General features: G+C 34.4%; 4 protein-coding genes across 4 annotated transcripts; 2 read left to right on the plus strand and 2 right to left on the minus strand.

The window, feature by feature from the left end:
* The first annotated feature begins 2,778 nt into the window (after positions 1–2,778).
* Positions 2,779–9,213, plus strand: LOC130798264 (pre-mRNA-splicing factor CWC25). Its single transcript, XM_057661187.1, has 6 exons — positions 2,779–3,606; positions 4,663–4,714; positions 7,993–8,082; positions 8,288–8,352; positions 8,477–8,656; positions 8,748–9,213. The coding sequence occupies exons 1-6, from the start codon at positions 2,923–2,925 to the stop codon at positions 8,802–8,804; spliced, it is 1,128 nt and encodes a 375-aa protein (XP_057517170.1). The 5' UTR covers positions 2,779–2,922; the 3' UTR covers positions 8,805–9,213.
* A 5,059-nt stretch (positions 9,214–14,272) lies between these two features.
* On the minus strand, positions 14,273–15,859 carry LOC130797966 (protein MAIN-LIKE 1-like). Its single transcript, XM_057660772.1, has 3 exons — positions 15,179–15,859; positions 14,678–15,100; positions 14,273–14,597 (listed from the first exon to the last, which is right to left on the minus strand). Exons 1-3 carry the CDS (start codon positions 15,857–15,859, stop codon positions 14,454–14,456), a joined length of 1,248 nt encoding a protein of 415 aa, XP_057516755.1. The 3' UTR covers positions 14,273–14,453.
* A 1,791-nt stretch (positions 15,860–17,650) lies between these two features.
* Positions 17,651–20,205, plus strand: LOC130797884 (uncharacterized). The gene is made up of 3 exons (XM_057660669.1): positions 17,651–17,912; positions 19,005–19,093; positions 19,927–20,205. Exons 1-3 carry the CDS (start codon positions 17,880–17,882, stop codon positions 20,078–20,080), a joined length of 276 nt encoding a protein of 91 aa, XP_057516652.1. The 5' UTR covers positions 17,651–17,879; the 3' UTR covers positions 20,081–20,205.
* Positions 20,206–21,836: 1,631 nt separating this feature from the next.
* On the minus strand, positions 21,837–26,468 carry LOC130797883 (anaphase-promoting complex subunit 8). The gene is made up of 4 exons (XM_057660668.1): positions 26,273–26,468; positions 25,452–25,761; positions 22,293–23,543; positions 21,837–22,198 (listed from the first exon to the last, which is right to left on the minus strand). The coding sequence occupies exons 1-4, from the start codon at positions 26,356–26,358 to the stop codon at positions 22,094–22,096; spliced, it is 1,752 nt and encodes a 583-aa protein (XP_057516651.1). The 5' UTR covers positions 26,359–26,468; the 3' UTR covers positions 21,837–22,093.
* Between the last annotated feature and the right edge of the window lie 1,024 nt (positions 26,469–27,492).

A 27,492-nucleotide genomic window follows, 5' to 3' on the forward strand; every position in this document is an offset into this window, starting at 1 on the left:
TGTGTTTGGTGTATTTTTGGGTAGCAAAAAGTGCCAAAAGTCGAGATTCGGGAAATCGGATTTTATGTGATCTTCCCCAAATACGGTCGTCCCACTTGTTTTCATTGTCTATTCTATGTTCAAAAGGCCTGATTCTTAGAATTGTTTCTTGTATTACTTTTTCAATAAGGTATCAGGTTTGGTTTTTATTTAATTTTTATTTTCTCGGTCTTCTTTATAAATTAAAAGATTTTGGTCTTAAGACTCGGGTTTATCCTCAATGGCGGTAAGTATCATAATTTTCATTCGCGATTTAGATTCATTTCATATTAACTTCTTCCTTAGTCTACCCTTTAAAAAAGCTACTCATATCTTGCGCTTTTAGAAAAAGGATTCAATTCATATTATTGTAAAAAGATGAGAGTTGAGAAAATATTAATGCTTCAATTGATGAGTGGATATAAACTTTAAAGAATAGAATTGAAAACGAAGATATAAGAAGGAGTTCCAAATATTGAGGAAAAGATGAAAGTGAATCGTGTAAGATGATTTGGACATATGTAAAAATAGAATATTAGCGAATCAATGAGGAAGATAAAAAACTAGAGCTCGAAAGACTTAAAAAAAGGTTGGATATGACTTGGAAGACATAAGTGGAAAGGATATAAATGATCAAGACATACAAATTAAAATGTAAGAAAATCAAAATGAATGGAGAAGAAAAAAAAATGAAAAATTTATGCAAATGAGCATTTAAATTGATATATTACTTCATGTAGTCAATCCCAATCTTTTATAATTAAAGTTATAACATTGTTGTTGTTGTAATCAAGGGAGGTTCTGAGCATGTTCAACATGTTCCACTGCACAGAACCCTGAAAAATTTAGAACCTCAATAATTATGTGGTTTATATTTAGTGTCTAAATATATAAAGTTGTTAAAAAAATATTACAATTTTTAAAATTAAACAGGGTATTCTCGGTTGTAGTATCTTGGACCTTGGTCCCACCAAACAGATAGAGACAGAGTAGTAATCACCAATAGTTTGTAATTAGAGCTAATAGTACTTTCTTAATGGAGTAGATTAGAGTTGAAATGGTACAAGTTGACTAATTATTAATAATGTGATAATGCTAATTATGAGAGGTTAGGTGAAACTGTGAATGAAAAGGCACAACTTGCTTGTATTGTTTAGATTTAATCTTCCAATGTTTCTAGATTTCGATTTTGACATTGATCTAATTAATGTTAATGTTTTCCTTTGAATATATACAGTATACTAATCAAAAAACAATTAGCACACATATCGATTTTATAATAAAAAATTTTCTGCTATTTTTATTTTTTTTATTAGGAAAACATTTTTTAGCATATCATGTAATATCTTTCTGATTAGATTTGTTTAATTGATTAGTTACAAAAGATTTTAAAACTTTACCTTATTTACTAATTTTTTATCATATACAATCATCTAAAATATGTAATATATTTTAATTACAATGAATAACATATTAATTATTTATGTAAATTATTAATTTTCATTAAAATAAATTTGTAATAAATTAAGAAAAGAAAATAATTTTGAAAGTTTTTCATTGATAATCCTGTATATTACTTACATGACTATATTAAAAAAAATGCACAAATTAAATAGATTACACATTATTTTTTTATGTAAATAATATTGATAATTAGGATAAGATATCGGTGAAATAAATTTTAAATGATAATTTTATCACCTATGTTTTACAAGTTTATAATACATAAAAACTTAAATTAAGTTATATGTTATAACTATTATAGTAAAAAATATGTTCTTTAGGCTTAAAACTTATTTTTAAGGTTTTACAAAGACATTGAACATTTTAAATTATTTTTATATTATTTTTTATGTGTAGAAATTTTTCATCATTTTATGTAATTACTTATAATCTATATTATTTAGTGCATAATTTTATGATTATGTTTTGTATAGTAATATATTAATAATATGTATCTCAATCTAATAGTAAACCTTTTTGATTACTCCTTAGCTTGCACATTTGAGAACAAAGTTGTGAGTGCAAGGAAGTATGAGAGCATATGTTTTGTGTTAATCAATGAAGTGATTCATGAGGATGGTTTAGAGTGCCTTAAGAATGGGAAGGCACGAAGATTTGGGGACAGTGAAGCTTGCTCGACCAGTCGAGCATGTATGGCTCAGTCGAGCCATGAAGCAGAGACAATCCAGTGATCACGGACTTGGCGCTCGACCACTCTAGCATACTTGCTCGTTCGAGCGAAGTTCAACACACGAAAACAGAAGGTTTGTGCTTTAACCACGGTTTTTTGTGGGCTTTTGTAGGTTTGTCCTAAGGCTCTCAAATATGTCATGGGACTACATAAGGGGTCTTAGGAATTCATTAGGGTTTAAGAGAGAGCCTAATGTTAAAAGTCAACTAGGGTTTTAGCCAAGAGAGTTCACTCCACTTGTATTAGGGCATTTGAGTGAGATTGACATCAAAGGTTCAATATTTGCTTTGAGATGTTGTTCTTGAAGTTTGTAGGTGAGTCATTAATGCATTGTTGAGTATATTAATAATAAGATACTTGTTTTGAGGGGAAGGTATCATTAGATACCGTATATTTCTTGTGTTTTCTCTTCTCAATTGGTGTGCTCTGTTTTTGGGATTTATCTTTACATTTATTTTGTATTTGTTTCTTCTTTATTGTCATAGCTCATTTACAACAATGTTTATGTTTGTGAGAGTATGTACAACTTTTTGATGAGAAATGTTCCTTAAATTTTCATACATAAGAGCATTTTGAGTCATACTCTTCGCTCCTCTATGCCCATAGTCCAATATCACATATTCACATTAAGATATACTCCAACAACAAAGTGGTTTATTTCTTAATTTTTCCCCCCGGAAGAAATTCAATTGAAGAGGAATACTTCTACAATGGAGGAAGAGAAAGCGGCGGCACTCTACGAAGAATTGACCCGCAAAGGAGGTGGGGCAGCCCGATTTAAACAAGGACTTGGATTTTCCTCCGCCACAACAACAGCCAATGATCCACCTTCCAGAGGTTCTGCCTTACCTTCTTCTTCTTCCTCATTTATGAGCAATTTCGTTAGAGCATCAACCCAAACAAAAGAAATCGAGGTTGATAAGAAATCCCAGATTGAGAATATCCAAAATAAGCTCAAGAAGAAGGAACCCTTTTCCTCCACTGATAAAATTAGGGTTAGGGATAAGGATAGAAGGAGAAGTAGTAGCAGAGAGAAGAATTTGAGAAGTAGAAGCAGCGAAAGAAGAAGGAGAAGTAGGAGTAGAAGTAGAAGTCGAGAGAGGAGAAAGAGAAGTACAAGTAGAGATAGAGAGAAGAATTTGAGGAGTAGAAGGAGAAATGGCGGTTGTGATGAGGATAGAGATGGGTCTAGAAGACGATATCGATCATCAAGTCGAGAGAGAAGGAGAAAGAGGAGTAGAGGGAGGAGGAGTAGGAGTAGGAGTTTCTCGCCCACGGATCGAAAGAGGTCGGAAAGAAGAAGAGATGGTGGTGGTAGAGATACGAAAATGGTGAAGGAGAGTGGTAATGGCACAGTTGATTATGCTAAGTTCATTGATGGGTATGATAATATGGTATGTGGTTTTCACTTTTGAAGCTATTTTTGAATTGATTCAATTCATGCATTAGTTAGAATTTTTGTGATCATGTTATCATCATCCGTCCTGTAGAAACTATAATTAGGGTCTGAGAATGTGTGGAAGACACAATACCTTACTTTATCAATGGAGGTTGCGAGCAGAATTTTTGAGTTTTCTTGGCTATATGTATTTATTTAGTTATTTAGGTTTGCATCAAGGAGTCTAATGCTTAGCTAAATACAGGCAAGGTTTAAGTTTAAGATTCTGTTATACATGATTATGATGTGAATATGCAATCTGTAATGAGTGGATAGGATGCATTCCTTCTGCCATTCCGTCTACAATTTTTCGTCTGAAAGCACCGTTCTATCATCTATGAGTAGCATGCTTGACAAAGTCTGGCGTTGCCTGAGATTGTAAATAATCATTTTGATGGTTTCAGTTTAGTTTACTCTATTTTTTCCTGCTGCCTTTAGGTTATAGCATCAACATTGGACATTCTCAACGCTTGACTTCACTGTTGCCTTTTGCCTTGTCTATATGTTATGTGCTTGGGGTTGACCTACTATGAAGGAAGAACATCGGTAGGGGAATTGCTAAATATGTTTGATGTTATGATTGGGCTTTTTGATGGGTTTGATTGCCTTTTTACACAATTGTCTCCCTTCATACGGTCGAAGGAATTGCTTAATATGTTTGATGTAGTGATTGGCTTTTCAAAAATGAGTTTAGAATGAATCATTCAATATGTTTGATGCTACGATTGCTCTAGAGCAAGCCAGGGATTTTGGATTTTGTGAGATGAGATCCCATCCCGAAGAAGATTCAATCGAGGGTTCAAAGCTCCTATACGTTTGCTTCTCCCGTGTCGATGGGCGTAAGTAAGGAATTCAGACTTATTGTGTCTTCCCTGCTTTTTTTGTACATATTCGTCTCCCTTTTACACGTGTACTGGCATTCATTGGTTGCTGTTGAGATTTTTTTAAAATTTTTTTAAAATGTTTTTGTTGTGTGAATGATAATACTTCATTCTTTACTTGATCTTAATAGACACCTGCTGAAAGAGTCAAAGCTAAGATGAAACTTCAGCTTTCACAAACAGGTATTACCTGACCTCTGTTTGCTATCTTGATCTGGAAATGGATCTGCTTTTAGCTAGTGTAGACTGTAGAGCATGTACAAGAGTATAGTTAGTTTGCTTGTGCACTTCATATGAAATACAAATGGTCGGACTAGAAGATTGGAACTGGATTGTGGTTGATATTTTGACCATTTGCTGAGCCTTTAATCTGTGATGTTTTTCTGTGTCATAGCTAATCAATTCATTGATTGAATTAACTTGATAAATTTGACCTTATTAGAGGTCAAGGAAAGTCACCTAAGGAATTGTGTCTACCCATTAAATTCTGATATGCTGTTTGGATCTATAATAGATTATTCCTTTGACTTTTTTCACCAATCAAGTTAGTGGCTATAACACTAATCACCTAGTGAATGATCTTTACGTAGTCCAAGAAAAAAATTTGCTATCTTTGCTCTTTACTATAGTGCTACCTATATTTTCTCTCCGGGCTGTGTAGACTTGTATGTGTAAAATGTGTGTAAAATGTGTTTTGTTCAATCTTATTTCACTTAATATTTATGAATCATGACTGCACTATTTAACCTTTCTCAAATAAATTGCAATTAATTTGTGGGTTCAAATCATTTGTGTTTCAACATAAATTCATCTAAAATCGCTGGTAACAAGAAAGAGCTAAGCAGAATCTTGATGTATAACAATTGTGTTTAGAAATCTTCATACGCTTCTCATTTGTTTATAAATCCTCATATATATCTTAGTCTATAATGACGTATTTAAGTAGTTATTTAGCGTACCTTTTTTTTTCTCCATAATCCTGTAAAGATTATACGTGGTATTAGAGTGCAAAAATAAGTCAGCATCCCATCCCATTAGACACATTGTAAAGTTCTTTTTTTTTTTTAAATAAAGATATTTTCTGCGTTGTAAAGGTGTAAAAAACTGTGTTTCAGTCCATATCAAGGGATATCTCATGGTTTTGATTGACATTTAGGTCTCATGATAACCGCATCACTCCCTTGCATTATCGTTTCATTACCACGATTGCAATTTGCAACCATTACCGCATTTTTTGCACTATGCTTGATATTTTGTCACACGTCTTATCCAAATAAATAAAATCATGTGCAAATTCTTTTTCTTTACCTGTAACATTACATTTGTTGTCGCATTAGATGGATAACTTCCATTGTAGATAGTTGTGCCTTAAAATTTTGGAATGCATATGAATTTTCGCTAGTAGTGTTTAATCACCCTTTTCCATATGTTTGACGTATAAGCTTACTTTTCTTGTAGCTAAAAGCCTCTTGTTCATCGCTTTTGCTTATATAGATAGTTACTATCTTGCTTATTCTCTAGTCTTTTGGCATCTAATTTGTTCTCTACATCTTATTAAAGAGGTTAATTACCCTGTTCAATCCAATTTACCCACAACATTTTCTCTACAAGAGTTCCATCAAGACCCACTACTTACTTTTTCTTCATGTCTTCAAAGTATTTTGCATCTCTACTTTGTTCATTCCTTTCATAAATTCCTTTTACTCTTCCACTCATTCCATCTAGATGTCTTTTATTGCCCTTCTTTAACACCCACTCAACAACTTGTCAAAGTACTCCCTCCATTTGTCCTTGATATCTTCATCTTCAATAAGAATTTCTTGTTGTTTATCCTTGACACACTTTATTTTACTAAGAAGTAAGAACCTCCCTTTCTCCTTTTGGCCACCCTATAAATATATGTGTCCGCTTATTCGAGTCCTACTTAATGTATGCCTCTTCATATTATTTTAACTTTGCCACATGCAATACATGTTTTTTCTGGGCTTTAGTTACCTTGCATTATGCAATGTTCTCCTTACTCCTATTCCAAAAGCTAAATAACATTCTTTCTTTTTCTTTATTGTGGTTTTGACTTCCTCATCCCACTACGTCATGTCCTTTTTCAGTATTATATAGCCTTTCGCTTTTCCTAGAATACTTTTGGTCGCATGAATGATACAACTTTCATCTTTGTCCAAATTTAATTCCATCCTAACGACTTCTAACAAAAAATTACAGATTTCTTTATTTTAGGTTTCATTATATAATTCTTCCTTATCGTTAGATTTTATTCTTGTGTGGTTTTGGTTGCATACAAACATCGAGAACTATTACTTTGTGTTACGTGACTAGACATTTGCCTAGTATGACATTATAGCTTAGGGAATTTTCCTATCATTTTTCTTTGTCAAAAAATCTCAATTTGGGTAACATAACCTCACTTCTACAAGTCATCAAATGATTTTAATGCTTTATATAATCTATACCATATGTTACGTACTAACTTATCGTATGCTTGCAGAGAAGCTAAAATAGACTCCCCCTCTTTATTTCTTGTTCCATATCCGAAACCTTCATGAACGTTTTCAAAACCTTTAAATCACCACAATTATAAAGGTTTTTTGACGTTGGCAATAGCTTAGTATCACTTTAGGTTGTGGCTCTTGGGCCATCAAAATTGCAAATTTGTTGATTCTTTGTTAGCCACCTAGATGTTTTGAGTCTTGATCTCTGAGAGTTGCTACGTTGCAGACATGGTCTTGCTCATGAGTCTTGCCCGGTTTCCAAATCCCAGCTTTATAAGCAGTTTTGGCGGGAATGCAAAACCACCTCAATTGAAAAGTTCATTCTTTTCCTTTGATGAAGAAATCTAGGTTCGTGAGACATTGTTGCTCATCTATTTTGGATGAGTGGGACTAGTGCCTCTCAAATCCCATGGCTTGTGGCTCACACTTTAGGGACTCTCTAAATTGACTATCTATGAGCATTTGGTTTTGCCGAAATTGAAGAATTTAATTATGCGGAATTAGACTTTGTTTGGGGTTTTGAATACCGTTTGTATTGAATTATGATGATACTTACTACCTCTATTTATACAAGAATTAACAATCTAAACTAGGAAGTAAATAATTTAATAAAAAGTTCCCTAAAATACTTGGAAGATATTCTCCTTTCCTACAAAAATTTGTTCATGGTTCTGAAATCTTTTTCACCCTAGCGAGATGTTGCCGGGAGAAAGTGAGACCAGTAAACCTGTACTCTTGGGCTATACTTGAAATAGACTTGCGCATGAGTTGAGCAGTAATTCCTTTTTACTCTCGGCTACAGATTCGTAGGAAGATGAAAACACGAAGGGGATATGAGCAGTAGTTTTGGATATGAATTGGCCTTTGATTCACTAAAGTACCTGTTTATTGTTTTTGAGCTTTTTTTTTAGCTTAGCTGAGGAATCTAATTTTGTTTACTTTTCTTTACTGTAGCTCAAAAGGATACTAATTTAGGTAGCGGCTCGCAATGGGAACGGTTTGACTTCAACAAAGATGCCCCTGTAGATGACAAAGAAATTGAAGGTAAAATTAATGACCTTTATAGTAGACTCCTTGGGATAACAGTAAACAAGGACTTATCAGAATTGTCGATAAGTGTTTCTATGTTGCTTTTTGTGTGCTATTATCAGCCTATCACTTTGTTTTTCTCCTGTTCAATTTGGACTTGTTATGCATGCTTATGATGCAATGGTCTAAAAAGCTAAGTGCATTTTCATCCTGTCTGTAGCTGCCGACGATGACACAACACTTGTGAAGTATATTGGTCGAAGCTTTCGATTCACTTCTTTAGAGGTACTCTTGCATGTTGTCAATATTTCTTTTGCTGTTTATGTGAATTTTTAAAGATTGTATATGCAAAACTATATCTGTTGTAGTGGATTCATTTTTTGGGGAAACTTTTCTTGTCATTTCGAAGGCTAAAAGAGAGGATGAAATAGAGAATGCTCATGACCAAGCTATATTTGGAATACCCGCACCCTTCCCGTTATACACATCTGAAACTGGAGAAGAGGGAATGAGTGAGAACAAGTACGCGAACGAAAACAAGGGATCTACTAGTGATGATGACCCTGCTAGTAGTCTCATTAGTGAGAAGGTATGTTTGTGAATGTAATGTGGCACGTGTTATTGTAGTTTTGATATACGATGGTAAGAGTCACAACTCACAAAATTTAATTGTACTACAGGTGCTTTCGAAGCAACAAGGCTCTTGGCGAGAACGTGCTCGCAAAAATGTTGGTTAATTTCATGGCAAACAAGATGGGTCATATAAATTTACCGCACAAATCCTATGAAATTGCCTCATGTTGAAAAAATGCGGCGTAAATGGTGAATTCTTTGTAAATTTATGACTTAAATGGCTATGTTGATTCGGTGTATTCCTATGAGAGTGGAAGATAGAATACTCCGATACGATGCACAAGCATAGGATTATTGCAAGTGGTTCAAATGGAGAGATTTGATGAAAATATTATATGATCGACTGATGTTTGCTACTAAGATTTTTGAATTAGGAATTAAGATGTTGGGCTTTTAGAAGAATAATTAAATTCATGTCGGTCTCGGTCCTAAGCAAGGACAAGAAGAGCCAATAATAACTATTATCTTATTTACTAATTATTGAATTATAAATGCATGATTATCAAACAAAAAGCCGATAATATCGAGTTCTATCATTGGCATGTAACATTTTTTTATATTATAAATTTGTAATTATAAATATATATTTATAATTAGGGTCAATAATTTATTTTTCATTTTGAGCTCCTAAAATTTCAGGGCCGACCACATGGACATACCCTTCTGGATTTTCAAATGAAAACGTAATAAATGATTGATTTGATCTTACGCAAAGATAGAAAACGAGATAAGATAAAAAGGGAAAGTTTGGTCTTTGGATTTAGAAGTGCAAAAGCTACTTCAAAACTGATCAAAATAATATAATTGAAAAATAACATAAATACTTTAGATTTATAAAACAAATTGGATTTAGGTGAATAAAAAGGATTATAAAATCTAAATTTATTTAATTTTATTATGCAAAAAAAAAGACATTACATAGAGAAAAACAATATTTACTCCGATAAAAATAAAATTTAATTTTTAAAATAATATAAAATAATCTTTAATTGAATTTTTTCCACTTAAATAATAGGTCTACTTTAGTGTAGTACTAGAACTAGACAAGGACGAATGATATATTGAGTTATAAGCCATTGTGAACCAAAGTCGATAACTAATTCTAATTCGAAGATAGGATACGAAATGAAATTATTTCATGATTACTTTTATTAATTATTTTGTAAGTTACTAAACATAATCAACACTGTGAACCAAAATGACTAATAATTTTTTTGAAAACTACTTTAATATTTATCTGAATTTTTTTACTATATAAATTTTATTAATGTAATAGTTTTTTGACCTAAACAACAATTTATTGGTTTTTATCTCATGGCTTTAGTTACGTTTTTCATTATTAATATTCTATAAAAATTTACTATATCACTATTTTTTATTATAATTCATTTTTTATTATTGATATTCTATGAAATTTACTACATCTCTAATTTTTTATTATAGCTCTTTTTTTGTATTTAATTCTCATTAATAACGTTATCTTACATTTTCATCTTATCGATCTTGCATCTTTATAGACACCTTTATGCCTATTTTTTTTCAAGGATTGTAAAAGTCATGGCCCACGCCCCAGGGGACAAAGAGAGGAGTATCCAATCTTCTAGAAGAAATGTTTTTTGAAAAAGGGCATTCTAGATGAAAGTAGAAGCAATCAAGAAACACAAATGGGCGGCTAAATGCATAGGAAAGCATTGCAAGTTGGAATTAATGGATGGGTGTTGCTATTTTTCGCCACCCCTTTTATTTTTTCGCCACCCCCTCCAAAATTACTTAATTGCCCCTGGATTTAAAAGAATTACAAAAATGCCATTGGAGTTGAAAAATAATTAATAAATGTAAATCACGCTTAATAAATGTAAATCACGCTTAATAACACTATTAAGAATTTAATGAGGATGATTTGTCTATATATATCGAACTCTGAGATGCGTTTGAAATACGAATTGAAACACGGTACTATCTCACTAAAAACTGGTACTATCTCTCTAAAAAGTGTTAATGAAGTTGTAAGGCGTAGTTGGTTGAATATGGCTAACGAAAGCGACTATGAGTCGGATGCGGTACGTAAAATTGCCGTTCGAAGGAAAAAAAAAAAAAAAAAAACAAGTCGCACAAATCTGGGCGACTGAACCATGGTCTAGTCGCACAGATCTGGGCGACTGAACCATGGTCCAGTCGCACAAAACTGGGCGACTGAACCATGGTTCAGTCGCCCAGTTTTATGCGACTGGACCATGGTTCAGTCGCCCAGATCTGTGCGACTGCTTTTTTTTTTTTTTTTTTTTTTTTTTTAAAAATTACGTATTAATGTAATTTTAAATTATTTTTATAATTATTGTTAGTATTATTATTGTTGTTGTCATTATTTTAATTTTTATTGTTGATATTTTTATTTTTAAAATTTTTTAATATTTTAATTTACGTAATTTATTTATTTATTATTGTTATAATTATTATTATTATTGTTGTATTTGTTGTTATTATTATTATTATTATTGTTATTATTATTATTGTTATAACTATTATTTATTTATTTATTTATTATTGTTATAATTATTTATTTATTTATTATTGTTATAACTATTATTATTATTGTTATTATTTTTCTTGTCATTATTTATTTATTTTAAATGTTTTTAAATTTTTTTTGTTAACGTAATGTTTTTATTATTATTAAAATTATTATTGTTGTTGTTGTTGTTATTATTAATCCAAATATTATTATTGTAGTCATTAATGTACTTAATTTATATCATTTCAAATGTGCAGGAGTTTGAAAATTTTGGAGACAACGTAGACTACTCCGGTCGCTTTGTTACGGATAGGGAATTTATCTCCATAGATGAGTTACATAGTTGGGCCGATGCAATAGCAATTACAATCGGTTTTCTATTTACACGTGCTTCTTATAAAAAGAAAGAAGGACGTTCCAGAGTTAGTTGTTATTTAAGATGTCACCGCTATGGTAAACTTAGGGGTGATGTAGATAATGTAGATAATGCTGCCCGACCTGGTTCTAAAAGTAGGAGTTGTGGGTGTAAATTTATGATTGTAGGAAGTAGTCGTAAACCAGGAGAAAGACCTTGGACGGTAAGGGTGTGTCCTGGTGTAAAGGGAAAACATAACCACCCGTTCTTGGTGTACAGAGATGGTCATGTAAGGGCGAGGATTAATGTAGATATTCGGGAGCACATACGACAGCTTAGTGCAACCGGAATGCAACCGGCCTTTATTATGAATTCTATTAGAGATAATTTTCCTGGTTTTTATGCTAGTATGAATCAGATATATAATATTAGGCAATCAATAAGGAGAGATGAAATGGAGGGCAGGACTCCCCTTCAACACTGTCTTCATATGGCCACAGAACATAATTATGTGGTCTGGACAGAGTTGGATAATGACGGGCACTTGAGCAGACTTTTAATTGCAAATCCTACTTCAATCCAAATGATACGTACGTGGCCGTATGTTGTGCTGATAGATACAACGTACAAAACGAACAAATCAAAGTGGCCACTATGTGAAGTCATCGGAATGACGCCAACAAATCACAACTTCTTGGTTGCGTTTTGTTTGATGCGAGATGAGGCGGCTGTGTCGTACTCGTGGGTGCTGCAGGGATTGAGAGATATTTTCGGCAGTGCTCAGACTCCTAGCGTCATTGTAACCGATCGTGACGAAGGTTTATCTGCAGCTATTCGTGACGTCTTCCCAGGTAAAAACGCTTTGTGAGTTCATTATTGTGGTTATATCTATTGATAATGTCTTAATTACGTTCACTGTTTTGTTTAATGTAGATGTACGTCATTTGTTATGCACCTGGCATATTGGCAACGATGTTGAGAACATGGTGGACAAGTTGTGCGGCGGCAAGAAAAATCAACAAGGGCAGATATTTAGGAAAAGTAGATGGAACCCCTTGGTTGAAAGTGCTACAATCCGGGAATATGAAAAGAGATGGGAAGGGATCGTCAGTACGTGGTCGGTTAGGAACCGAAGGGTCGTTCGGTATTTGACTGGAACATGGATTCCACTTAGAGAGAAATTTGTGCGTGCGTGGACGAATGATTGTTTACACTTGGGTAACCATACTACCAGCAGAGTGGAAAGCCAACACTCGTCTTTTAAGTATTACCTTAGTAGCGGTAATAGCTCATTCGATACCCTTTTCAAAAGGGCACACGCACAGATTACAAATCAACAAGCTAAAATCCGACAATCGCTACAGGAATCCATGACTTCTGTACCAAGAACGCTACGACAGTATTTCTTTAGACCTCTATATCGCCACGTGTCTCTCTATGCCTTGGAGCAGATCCAGAATGAGTTTAACCGCATGTTAGAACTGGGTGATTTTGCATTGAACAAATGCGGTTGTGTACTTCTAAAAACCCATGGATTGCCGTGTGCATGTTATTTACAAATAAAAATTGGATCACATGGTGCTTTGTACTTGGATGACATTCATGAATTCTGGAGTACTTTGAGGTACACAGAGGTAGGAGACGAACCCAATGAAGAAGTACGAAACGCGAACGCCAATGACAAAGAGTACTTTCAATCTCTGGTCGATGAAGTCCTTAAATCTGATCCCGCTTTTGTTCGCCGAATGGCTGAGGTACTTGAATATGAATTACACCCAGATGGTGCGGATATACCTGAGCCTTACGCTAGTCCACCGAGAAAGGGAAGACCAAGCACTAGTAAAACCATGAGAAGGAGAAAAAGTTCATTTGAATATAGCCGATCATCTTCTCGTGGTCGAGGGTCTAGATCTTCTTCCCGCGGGAGATCAAGTGGCAGATCTAGTGGCCGAGAGACGCAATCTTCAGTAGGAATTAAGTTCAGTTTCAACTTATCCGGTAATTGAATTAATTTTTAGTTTTTTTCATTAATTATTTGTTATTGTGGTTATATTAACTTAATTTACATTTATTGTAGATGATCCAGGAGGTCGTGATTTCTCACAGTTTCCATGGCCTGATTACATCCCATTCATGCTTCCTCCTTATTTGTTCGACTGGATTGATGTGTTAGGTGATGGTAACTGTGGATTTAGAGCAATTGCCGTCACAGAGCTGGGAGGCGAGGAAGCATGGCCTATTTTAAGACGTGCTATGAGTATGGAAATGCAAATGAACAGAGCGCAATACCTAACTTTGTATCTATCTCATGAGTCACTAGACGAGTCAATATTCAGAGTAGGTTCACACACCGATGGACCTGCTCCTTTCATGCACTGGTTCGATGCACCGATGGCTTTCTATTCTGCAGCAACGTTTCTTATGAACTAATACATATACTTTTAGTTAATCGAAATCATTTTGTTCAACTTTTTATGAACGACGATTCATCCCCTCTGCCGCCGATCCACCCACGTTGGAAACAAGCAGCTGACAATTTCGCGAAAGATCTTGACACAAATTTCACTACGAGGATTATGCTGTGGAATAATCTACGCGGGGCACCCCCACCAACAAATAACACCGCTGACGATGCTGTAAATTTAGATACTCCATAGAATTTATACACGACATTCATTAAAAGTTGTATATAATCCATAATTATACTACAGTGTGTGCTGTTAACAATTTATTTATTTCTTTGATTAATAGGAGGAATTTATAATGCTGGTAGACAAATATACATGTATTTGTGTGATGTGGGTTAGTGTGTATATTTATGTAAATTAAATGCAATCATTGACGAAATTAAATGCAATAAATAATGTAAAATAGTTTCAGTACAGACTATTCAGTATGCCATTGATCATATAATTCTCTACAATTATTAAGGTATATTTCTAACGCATGTCGTTGACGGGAGTTCAAATCCGCAAGCCGCGTAGGTAGTCTTGCCACTGGAGAGAATCGACTGGCCCATTCTTTCGCTAACTGAAAACACAACAGTACAATGTGCGTTATTAAATCATTAAATAAAAGAAACTTGAAAAAAAATTTATAATAAAACTCACGTAATCAGATCTGCTCTGACCAGGACCAGGACCGGAAGCCAGCAATTCGTCTCGGGATATGTACGGGTGCGAGCAAACTCTGAACCATTCAACGTAATTAGGTTCAGTCTCTGAAGGAACAGCAGCCCGTCGAAGTCCCTGCTCAACAAGGCGGCCACTGTAGGGGAACCTACTCCACGCCTCCACAAATGCAGCAGCAGAAGAAGGAAAGGTCACGGAGTAGGTTCCGTGTGCTGGTCGAAGAGCCTTGGCTAGTCTCATAGGAGCTGGAGGAATAGACTGCACGAACCCAATCTGTCGCAATGCCCGCTCCGGCAAATACACCTCCACAACATCAAAGCAGGTGATACCCCCGATGACTGTGGTGCGTGGGTGCTCATGCAGCAACGCAGCAGCTCCACAATTGTAGGGAGTCCATTCAACCTGCTTACAGGCCAAGTTAAAAAACAAATTTCCTACAGATAAAAAACAACATGCATGACAAAATGTAATGTAAAATACCTGAGTCTCTGTCATTGAGTCCAGAACCTTGCGGAATGATATCAACCTGTCCAGCTCACGACCTACTTTCTTCGGCGTCCACATCTCCGCCCTAGTCGTGTTTGGCACATCATCTCGGCGAGGATGAGGGCGGAAAGCGGGGAAGTACTCATAGATCCATGTCTGGAGCAATGTGAGGCATCCAGCAATGGTCTTGCAACCAGCCCTAGATGCCATTCCGAGCTGCCTGTACAAGAACGCCAAAGTCACCGCACCCCAAGCCACGTCCTGTTCATCGTCGTTGACTACAACTATCGGGTGAGGTCGCATGCCAGTCCTGGTCTTATCCGCCAACAAGGTAGAGCCAATGACAGCCATGTAGTACGCTGTGGTCTGGGTATCCAAGGCATGCGACCTATGACACAGCCGCATCAGTTCAGCAACGCTTATGCATCCGCTGGTGAATGAACCTTTACGTCGAAGCTCAGACAGAGGCTCGCCGACCAGATTGGTGATACCAACCTCCCACTCCGCCTCCGAAGGCTCAGCCGGCAGAGAACCATCAATAGAAATGCCCAATATGCGTTGCACGTCGTGCAACATAATCGTCATCTCTCCCCAGGGCATGTGAAAGGTGTTCGTATCCGGCTGCCACCTCTCGACGAACGCCGATATCAAAGCAGAGTCGATGTGCTGGTGCATAATGACCGGTAGTCGACCGAGGGAAGTGGAAGGTAGAAAATCGACTAGCTCAACGGACAAATCCCTCAATCCGATGATGGACTCCACCGGTCTCTTCCTAATACGGCACTCCAGAATCGGAGGCGTACGCTCGGATCCGTCATAAATAAGTTTAGCTATGTGCCCGCCATAGCTAGGGATCAGTCGCGTATCTGTCGGCCCCCCGGGCTGGGGTGATGTCACTAACCAGTCTGTGTTAGTGGACTGTGAGGGCCTGCCCCGTGGCGGCTCATTATCGACAAAACTTCCTCCTGCACGCTCAGATGCGCGGAAGAACTAGGGCCGCCACAGGCAAATCTGCCTTGGGGGCCACGAACTATAGTCCAGTCCAATGGGGCAGGCTCAGGACCTTGGAACTGAACATCATCAGCATCATTATCATCATCACTATAAACCCCCCAACTACTCTGGAGGCTATCAGCCTGGTCATCAAAATGAGTACGCACTTGGTTCAGCGTACTCGACCTTTGGGCCTCACTGTGTTTGGCCGCCTGTTCCTGCCTAGCCCTCCTAGCAGAACCCGTGACCCCTCTCTCATGCGGGTCCCCTCTGAGTAAGGTAGGCCTAGAACTATTACCTCTCAACAATTGCCTAAAAAAACCCTTTCCTTTTCCTTGATTACCAGCCATTTTCTACAATTTTTTACGGTTTCATTCAATATTATAAATAATAATATTTCTAAATACATAATAATCATAAATAAAATATGGAAAAAAATAACAAAAAAAAACAAAAAATTATTAACATTTAATTAAAAAAAATATATACAAAACATAAACATATATTTAATAATAAATAAAAATAACAATAACAATAATAATAATAAAATTAATAATAACAACATTAACATATATTTAATAATACAAAATTAACAATCACAATAATAATAATAATAATATTAATAATAATAACATTAACATATATTTAATATTAACAAAAATAACAATACAATAATAATAATAATTAAATTAATAATAATAAAATTAATAAAATACATACGGAAAAAATAAAAAAAAAAAAAAAAAATTATAGGAGTCGCCCAGATCTGGGCGGCTCGACCCCGGTTCAGTCGCCTAAAATTAGGCGACTGAACCGGGGTCCAGTCGCCCAGATCTGGGCGACTCCTTTAATTTTTTTTTTTTTTTCGTGATTAAATTTAATTACAAATAACTTAATTTATTAATAAAAATCAGGTTTTTTTTTTAAATTTCAAACTTTAAATATATTTTTCCTAAATATAAGGAAAAAATTAAAAAACAAAAATTTTTATATATACAAAACATAAACATTTATTTAATAATAAATAAAAATAAAAAAAAAAATAAAAAATAATAGGAGTCGCCCAAATCTGGGCGGCTCGACCCCGGTTCAGTCGCCCAGATCTGGGCGACTCCTATAATATATATATTTTTTTTTTCCGTGATTAAATTTAATTACAAATAACTTACCTCGATTGATAAATTCCGAATTGAACTTAATTTTTGCTCCCAAATTTTGCTTTTGTATGTTGGTTTTTAGTTGTAGTGAGAGTATTTTTAGTGTGATTGTGGTTTATATAGAAAATTTTAGCTTCAATGGCATAATTGTAATTTTTTCAAAAACCAAGGGCAATATGGTAATTTACTAGGGGGTGGCGAAAAAATGAAAAGGGTGGCGAATTATAAGGATTGGGTTAATGGATATGGGCGCCCATATTTTGCGAATTTCCAATGTGCTGCCGCAGTATTAGACCTACTTTTCAACGTACGTGTTGCTCAATGATTGGTAGAAACGAACAATTTCCTCGTAAATCGAGCAACATTGACTGATATTCTCAGCAACATGCAATATCAGACGGGGCGACAGCAGTATTCCTGACATCTTCAAATTTAACTGCCCTTAAACTCCTAATTTCTCTCGTCTCGAATACAACCTTACGCGGCCTTACTTCAGATTCAAGCTATTCTCTCCGGCGACTCATCGGCGCCCATTTACCCTTAGTATGGCCTCTGTCAATCGTTGGTTGAGACCTGAGGTATTATTTTTTTTCCTGTTCTCTTTTTTATAATAATTTGATATACCGTAAAACCATCTTTAGATTCTGCGTGTTTGATTGTCGATATTAATTAAGTAATTTGTATGATAATAGAAAGTTAAAATTATTGATCGTTGTACTTAAATTATTTAATTTTCTTTTTAAAATTCAATTATACAATATTATCTGCGAATGTGGTAATTGAAAATCATATAAAAACATATATATTTATAATGAAAGTTTCGTTATTTGGAAATTAACTTGTAAATTTACAGGACAAATTATTCTCCTTAACATTATTTAATGCGAACAATTAAACGGGCGTCGGTATGTATGTTTGATGCGTCAATGGTTTTAGTCGAGATGATCCTTTGAGAGTATAAATGTATAAGAGTACTATTAATAGCTGAAATGAAGTAGGATTAATAACACCCATGAACAGAGCTATTGAGACTTTTGTTCACAAAAAATATAATCTATGAACTAGAAACGAAAAGTAATACTCTATGCGTTCTGAAATATTTATTACATTGTGGTTAATGTGTAAGAAAAAATATAATCAAGTGGGATCTTATTTGAATTGTTCAATCACATACTTTCATAATATTTTAACTTTTTATAATTTTTTGATGCATATAGTTTAATATATAAATAATCAATATAACACATTGAATTGTAAAAAAGTCAAATGTAGAAAATAAGTACAACAATAGAGTTCATAAAGACTCTTACCATAGAGTATTACACTAGAAGAAGAGATACGGCTATTGTGTTTAGGTCTTAGCATCAGAATAGATAATTAGGGTAAGAATGAAACTCCTATTTATAATAGTAAGATGTGATATGCCAATGATTGGACTCAAAAACCCAATCAAGAATAAGAACATTTCAGCAGCAAAGAAAGCACTATTGCTACTCGTTCGAGCACTTCATCTAACCCCATTTACTGTCTTTGCAATTTCGTTGCCTCGTTCAAGGCACTATCCTACCCATTGTTGCCGTGTTCGAGCATATTGACTAGGCATCATCATCGTGGTGCACTCAAGTCACCAAAGTAACAATATAATGGAAATATATGTTGTCCTGGAACAGGTATATCCTTTGTTTGCTGCAGTTGGAGTTGCTGTTGGTATTTGTGGCTTTCAGCTCGTTCGTAATATCTGCATTAATCCTGAAGTCAGGTCTGTTTTTTGATTTTTTACGTTCTATGCTTAATTACTACTGTAGAGGTGTTGCTTTAATCCTTGTTATACACTCATAATATTGGATCTGTTTTCTGGAATTAGAAGATAATTTTGAAAGAAGCCAAAAATTTATAGCCTATTCGTTACAAATCTAAAGCAAACTATAGTACAAATGCTATATATACTATAAATTCTCAGACTCTTTGGGCTTCTTATGTGAGGTTGTAGGTAATTGCACAATTGAAATAAATTTGTGTGTGAACTTGAAACATGTACTTTTTGTTTTCTGAAACGAGTTTCCTACAATGTTAAATCTTTAGCTTTGCGAAAAAAGACAGGTTTTGTTGTTTCTCTGAGTTTGTAAATGATCACTTGAATCATAACTTGAAGGGAAAATTTAGACTCGAATCTGTATTGGTTGTCGCCCGAGTCATGATTAAAAAATCGTATAAATACTATTGCAATTACTTTTGTGAGAAACCGTCTTTCAAAACAGCGAGCCAACATTCTCTAAATTTGTATTAGCTATGTTATATAACTCATATATTGGACGCATATTATAACGAGATCCATGCAAAAATTTGTGATACTTAAATGTGTAACACATAACAAGAAAAAATGACTGCTGGATTGGTTAGTACACATGTATAGATGACTGTGTAGCGCACCTATATTAGTATCCTAGATTTGGTTCTTCTTTAACATTGAGAAAGAAAAGTGAAACTTTGTGTTTGTGAGTTTGTAAATATAAACTTGAAATCAAAGTATTGTTATGAACTTAAGATAATACTAAGACGAAGTATTGATATTGTATTATTGATATAAAACAGGGTGAACAAGGAGAACAGATCAGCTGGAATTCTGGAAAACTATTCAGAAGGAGAGAAGTATGCAGAGCATTCTCTAAGGAAATATGTGCGTAACAAGGCCCCTCAGATCATGCCTACTATCAACAGTTTTTTCGCTGATCCTGATCGTAATTGAACTTCTTAATTATCATTTCTATAGACTTAATTTATTCTTCATTGCAATTTGTAATCGTAATTACACAATGTTTTCATATAATTTGATTTCATCCATTTAATTAAATGAGATTGAGGTTTGGTTAATGGCATTGATTTCATGTAAATCAGTAGCAGATCATCTTGGTTTGTAAGTTGGAGGAGGGTTAAAATTGCTTTGTGTTTGTGGTTTAATTGTATTGTCCTTAGAAAGACATGAAGTTATGTTTGGAAACTACTATTATGGTTAACTGTAATGAGCGTATTTTAGATTTAAAACACTAACCAGAGATTAATCAAAATTCAAAAATAATCAAATTTGATGGAACACTGATCTTTTAAAATCAACAATGTTGACAATCTGATTTTGTCTTAGTTGGAGTAAAAAACTATTTCATTAGAAAAGATTTTGAGTTTAACTCTTATATAGTCTTTTTGTCCTTCGTCCTGTCCAATAAGGATCTAATTCAAAAAGTCAACAATGTTATGGATTAAAATTATTAACAGTAAAAATATATCTAACCTTTAGAACTTTAAGGTGGTACAGAAGTTTGAAGTTGTTGGTCGTGTCCAAAATTACGCTCTCGACTACATTTTCTTAACAAAAAAGTGAATGATTTTACATCATGTTGGGGAACATTAAATATTGGGGTTGATCTGCTCCTTTCATGATATTGCTTCATCAACTTTGATGATGTCACTATTGAACTATGTGCTAAAGCTGTTTATTCATGTCATTGGGTTGATTTTGAGTCTAGATGTTTTAAGTCGATTTAAAATTGAATTTTGTGTCCATATTAGTTTATACATAATGGTAAATCCATTTTTGAAGTTAGGTCAAATTAAATTCGGTTACAATTCGGGTAAATGTCAAATCGTCGGGTTTATTTTAAACGCCTCTAAACACACTTTAACATAACTCAAACCTAATTTGCAGAATTCTTTCTGAATGATCCAAAATTGCTCAAAATTGACTATAATTCGCATTTTTCGATTCCAGTGAACAAATTTGCAGGGTGCAGCAGTACACTAGGAATTTGAGTCATCATGGCAAGAAATATGAGCCCTTTAAAGTCGGAAAGGGATCATGTTGTTGTCGCATGAAATCTTCTATAAATAGGCATCAGTGTCTAAACTTTCACTTGCAGCTTCAGTGGACAGAAATATGAGAATTTAAGTTGTCCTAATAAAGTAATAATATTTAGGTCCTAAAGCCACCTCTGATATGTTCTCGAGTCTTGATATATTCCTGAAGACTACAACTTACAATATACTTGAGTAAATAAATTTGTAAGATTCCATCAACCATGAATTAAATTTCTCGATGCACTTTCAGAAATCAGAATAGTGCTTACAGCAAAAGCAACTTTGCCTACAGGAGGTATAGGATCTTGTGATGGATATAGTTAGCCATTGACATCGTTGTGTACAACCGGAAAATGCAATAACTTGGTGCAAAAGATTGTAAATTTGTAACAATAGAAACATATAGGTAGTAATTTATGGCATAAAAGCTAATTTGCAGTAATTATAAACTCAGATTTTGGGTTTGTTTGGCAAATGATTGTTACCTGAAGCTGTTGTGTGAAACTATTAGTAGGTTTGACCAACTGAAATATTGGTCGTTTAAATCAGCTGTTAAGGAGATATTCGGTAAAACTTATTTGTTGGTTGTTAGCCGTTTATTAGAGGAAACGTAGACTAAAAGTCAATGAAAAAGCTATTGTAAGTAGCTTTTTGGTTTTAAGTTAAAAACTAGCTTTTCAGCTAGCTTAATAGGAATTTACTTGATACTTCTTTTAATAGTTTGACTAATCAAAAAGCAAAAAATCATTAAAAAAAATATAATTGCCAAACCCCATTGTAATAAAAAAGATTACAATAAATCAGATAGTAATTACAAGCTTTAACAGGCTTACACCCTCCAAAATGAGATAAAAAAAATGGTTAACTACTTACTAGATAATTACTATATTACCCTCACGGCTACATGAATTCAGGATCGAGAACCGAACGGAGAAAAATGCTCGACATCCATGGATGGAAAACCAGATTGCCCCTTATTCATAGATCGAAGTAAATCCTTTGCTGTTTCTTTTTCCTGCAACATTTCAAGAAGTAAAATATGGTCAGAACTCAGAAGTTATAAACCTTGCACAGGAAATCAGAGGAGGAAAGATATGCAGATCACTTACAGGACCAGTGTAATCCATCAGTCTGTTACAATATATTTCTGCTTCTTCAAATCTATTCTGGGCTCTATAATATTTGGCAAGAAACATTAAAGCATCAACCAAGTTTGGCCCTTCCCTTTCGTCCGCCTCCATTCTGTCTAAATCTTTTTTATAGTAGAATGCAGCCTCTGCAAGGTGCCCCAGCTGATCATGCAGTTTTGCCAGCCTGTTAATGGCAATTGCCTCCGTGTCTTCGCAGTTTGCAGCTCGTTTGTAACACTTAATTGCCTCCTCGTACATACGAAGATGGTCACTCTCATAACAATGGGCCATGGCGATCCACAACCGAGGATCATTTGGCTGTAAGTACACTGATTTTTTGAAATAATATAAAGCATAATGTGGCATCAACATCATTTCATAGGCTTGCCCTAATCCATACCACGCTCTATAATCACATGGACTAATGTCCACAGCCCGACGATAAGCATCCACTGCTGCTGCTGTGTTCTGCATTTCAATATACTCATGACCCATCAGTGTCCAGGCGGATAAATAGTTTTTGTCCAACTTGAGTGCCCTTCTGAAGTACAAGACTGATTTCTCGTGTTGGCCCTTGGAACTGTAATAATTACCGATGATGCAGCATGTTTGAGGCCTATATTTGTCAGTCAAGACTACATTGTGGGCTAGATAGCTAAGTGCAGAGAAAGCTTCCTTTGCGTATAGCACATTCGAATATAAATCCATATCTTCAATTCGATAAGGATCATTTCTCAACAGCTCCTCAAAAATAAACTCGACCTGATCAAATTGTCTTAAATGGTACCGCACATTAGCAATTCGAGCTTGTATGTAGCTGCTAAATGCAAAAGTTTTCTGAAGTTGCTCATACTTATTTAAGGATTCCTGATGCATCCTGAGTTCTTCATAAACTTTAGCAAGAAAAAAATCTTTCATCCAATGGTTGTTGAGGTTAAGACTATTCAGTGTGTCGAATGTGGTGCACAGTGATTGTAATACAGACCATGCATTCCAATTCCATGGATAACTATTTACCGACTCCACTAAGATAACACGAGCAAGATTCTCATTTCCCTTGTCTTTTACCACAAGACCATACAAGTATAGCCCAAATGGATCTAGAACACCTCTTTTTCGTAGCATGGATAGTTCTCTCTCCAGGGAAACTAGTTCACGATTCACAACATTGCTTTTCCCCAGGGGTCCCTCCTGCTCTATTATCTCCTCTTCCTTTCGCTTCTCCCCAGCCTTCACAAAGAAATAACATGATCGGAATGAATTACTGGAATTAATAAAGCAAACTAAAACGTTATCTCTTACTTCTGGAAAGAATAGGCAGCAAGACAGGCGTCTTTATCCATAACTAGTTCAGTTCAATAACAAACCAGAGTTCATAGATTGATTTAATCATAATATCTTTTCAACTGGAGAAAATCAAGGTTTCAGAAAGCATCTTAACAGTGAGAAGTTAGTTAGACAATGAACAAAAAATCCATCTTTTTCTTCTCAAGACATAAGTAGGACTGACGTTCATAACCTCAGACATAGGATATCAAACATTTGAAATCATGGTCTTACATTTTATCCAGCAGTCGACTATTTAGAAAACAAGTTACATATTGTTTCATAGAAAACTCAGCCACTAGTTTGCAAAAAGATAGACTTTTGCTAAAATCCTTTTTGCAATCTGTTGTATTCCCAAATCCAGTCCAAGATGATCAAGGGGTGGATCTGGTCCAATATTAGCAAAGTAAAAATCACAAAATGGACGCATTTCTTCCCATTTTCAGAGATAGTAAACAAAACTGGAATCTTAAAAAAAACTGTACCACAAACCAATGACTATAACATTATCTCACCCCATTTCACGAAAATTCAATGCTGTGGTTATGGCCTTATGCTATAGTAGCACAAAGCCATACTGAACAGTTTCAAATTAGCTGCATTCCAACACCTTACATCATAAACAGAAGCTATCAGCTCAGTGAGCATTTTATTTGTTCCCTTGCAAGTTGCAACTCAAAGTTGAAAAACTTGGCCAGTATAAATCCTTCAGCTTTGCTGAAAACAGACAATGATACTATGTAGACACGGTTTCCGTAACCCACTAAAGAAGGTGACCAAACTTGCTGACACATAATTATTAAAAGTCTAACTGATGACAGAAATGACTTCTAAAGCAATTTCCATTTGGGATGTCTCATCTATATTCCAATCCAAACAGCATCAAATCCAAGGTAGTGTTTTGCGACTTGGATATTCATTTGAAAATGGGAAATTCAATTTTAAATTTGAAAAAAGTAAATGACACCTATATACGTATAATTTGCAAAATTTGATATTTGGCCAATTTTACACTGTGAAATTGACCCAATTCCATATTTCTAAATTTTAGATTTGCCAAACATAATATTTGGGAAGGTAATCTATGTATTTTGATATTTTGTGCAGCATACAACATATCATTGACCATAGCATCTTCTTCCATTACTCTTATATAGATCACTAGGCACTCCTAGGAATTAAGCTTTACTAAGGTAAACACGAATTAAGCTTTACGAAGGTGAACTCATATGCCTAAACGGCTGATCGTATAGATTCTTTACTACAGAACTTAGGCACAAAATATAGGCCCCATAACAGTAAGCTAATTTCTAATTTTCTGAACTTAGTTGTCAAGGATTCAAGGCCTAAAGTTATCTGAATGATTAATTTTCTATAGATTCACATCTTTACGGCTGATTTGGTGGTTGGTATCAAATGGTGATAATGAGAATGACTGAATGAGTTTAGTGTAAATTTTTATAAAACGAGTTATGCCATTTGTATGGTAATAAACTAACTTGATAGGGTACAAAACAAGGTTTATGATATTTGGCAAATGAGAGCCAACCTTGTACACTTCTCATATACAAGAACTGAATAAACTAATATTAGCAAACAAAATCAAATTATTCTAAAGAACTAATGATTGATCAATCTCTGGAACTCACATCCATGGTTATATAATTGCTTTTACTGAAATCTTATCCATCCAATTGCACCCATATAAACCAAAAGCAAAGTTGATATACTAACTATCAAGATGATGGACATTAATGTTTCAACTTTTTTTAGCTTAAAACATAAAGACATAAAACAGAGAGCATGACATACCACATATGAGGCATAACATCGCAAGAAGACAGCTTTCCTTCCAGATTGATCTCGTAGTACATGGGCAGCTCTCTTATACTCCTTACAATCAAAATATGATTTAGCCAAAAGGTAAAAATCACTATCCACAACATCATCATCATCGTCGGGCACTGGTGTAGAGGCATAAGAAACGCTGGGGCTAGGTGTAGAAGTAAGTTCATGGGTTCTAAATCTTCTATGAATACTAGAGCTAGCAGTCTGGAATCGAGTATGCGAGGGGGTGAACTTCGATGGGTCTTGCTCAATCCCTAGCAACTGTTCAGCTGCCCTGGAATCAACATTACCCAAAATTCACAGTACAATCAATTTTTAGCCTTTTCACAATTGAAATTTATTCATATAAGCAATAGACCGAAGGATTAAAACAAAGTGTGCCCTTTATAAAACTAAATCGATAAACCATATAGAAAATTCATCGAACACATGGTGGGCATACCCTATTTGAGACAGATTAGTCCATCATTTTTGAACACCCCCCGTACAAATACAGTGAAATAAGCATAAATAACTAAAACTAAGTATGCCCAATTGCTGATTCAAGAAATTACGCAACAAAAATGCAGAGATGAAATCAAGATCTACGATACTTAAACAAAACCCAGTAAAAATTAAAATCACACGATAGTAACTAAACAAGTGTTGAATTAGCTATCTAGCAGTGGAAAAGGAAATATTACTGAAGAATTACCTCAACAGTTCAAACAAAAGTTGCAAATTGAATTGGGAAATTGGGGAAACGGTGAAATTGAAGTAATTAAGATAGAAAGAAGAGGACTAACCATTTAGAAGCGGAATAGAGACCACGATTAGTGAGTTGGCGAATTGCAATTCGGAGTTCGTTCAGACAAGTCTCTTTGGAATCCATTCTTTTGAAGAACACAAACTGAGAGTGAGTCAGTGAAGTGAATGACGATGCAGATGGCGCCTTGATTTTGAATTTTAACGTCCGTCAGGCGTCAATACTCAAGGTTTTCTTTTTTTTTTTCACAGTTAAATTAACACCTTCTTTGGTTGTGTTATTTTTTATTTTATGATAATCAAGTTGGCTGTTTAATTATTACTTAGAAAAATAACTATAAAAAACCGCGCGCTGTGTAATCTTATTTGGAGTTGGTGTTATAATTTATTAAAGTTGGTATTATAACATGTTAGAGTAGGTATTATAACCTATTAAAGTTGGTATCTCCAAATAGATTATAATACCAACTTTAATAGGTTATAACACCAACTCCAAATACCAATTTTAATAGGTTACAATATCAACTTTAATAGATTATAACACCAACTCTAAATAGGCTCAGCGATGTATGTTAGTTTTTAGATTTTTTTTTAATTATTGGGCCTGGTTCTGAAGAGCCGTCTCTTGTAAAGACGGTCTCTCAGGAGAGGCGCTTATCAAGTTTTAATATAGAAATAATAGACAATAACATTTCGTTGAAAAAATCTAGTATTTAGTTCACACTAATATTAGTCTGAACCAATATTTACAATTCCTTCCAATCCATTCTTATACTCTTACACTTCACCTCACTTCACTCCTCTCTACTCTAATCTACTTTTATACTCTTACACTCCACACCACTCTATTCTTAAACAATTTAAAAGAATTAAAAAAAAAATTAAAAATTAAAATTAATATTAAAAAACTTAAAAATTTAAAAATTAAAATTTTTAATATTAAAAATTAAAATTTAAAATTTTAAAAATTTATAAAATCAAAATAAAAAAATGAAAATTTTAAAAATAAAAAATTAAAATAAATTAAAATAAAATATTTTTTCAAAAAGTTTTTTTTCAGTTGCTTTTGAGTATGTAATAAAGAGTGGAGAAAGAGAAAGTGAAGAGAGTAGGAATAATAGTAATAAAATTTGGTTCACACTATTTTAGTGTGCACCAAATCCACACAAGAGTTTCTCGAGTTAGATGTACTCAAGCTTAAGTCCTTACTCCGGGAAACAGTAACAAATAACAATGAAGTTATTTTCGATAAACCTTTGAA

The sequence above is a fragment of the Amaranthus tricolor genome, chromosome 13 (assembly GCF_026212465.1).
Source record: "Amaranthus tricolor cultivar Red isolate AtriRed21 chromosome 13, ASM2621246v1, whole genome shotgun sequence".
Classification (NCBI taxonomy): Eukaryota; Viridiplantae; Streptophyta; class Magnoliopsida; order Caryophyllales; family Amaranthaceae; genus Amaranthus; species Amaranthus tricolor.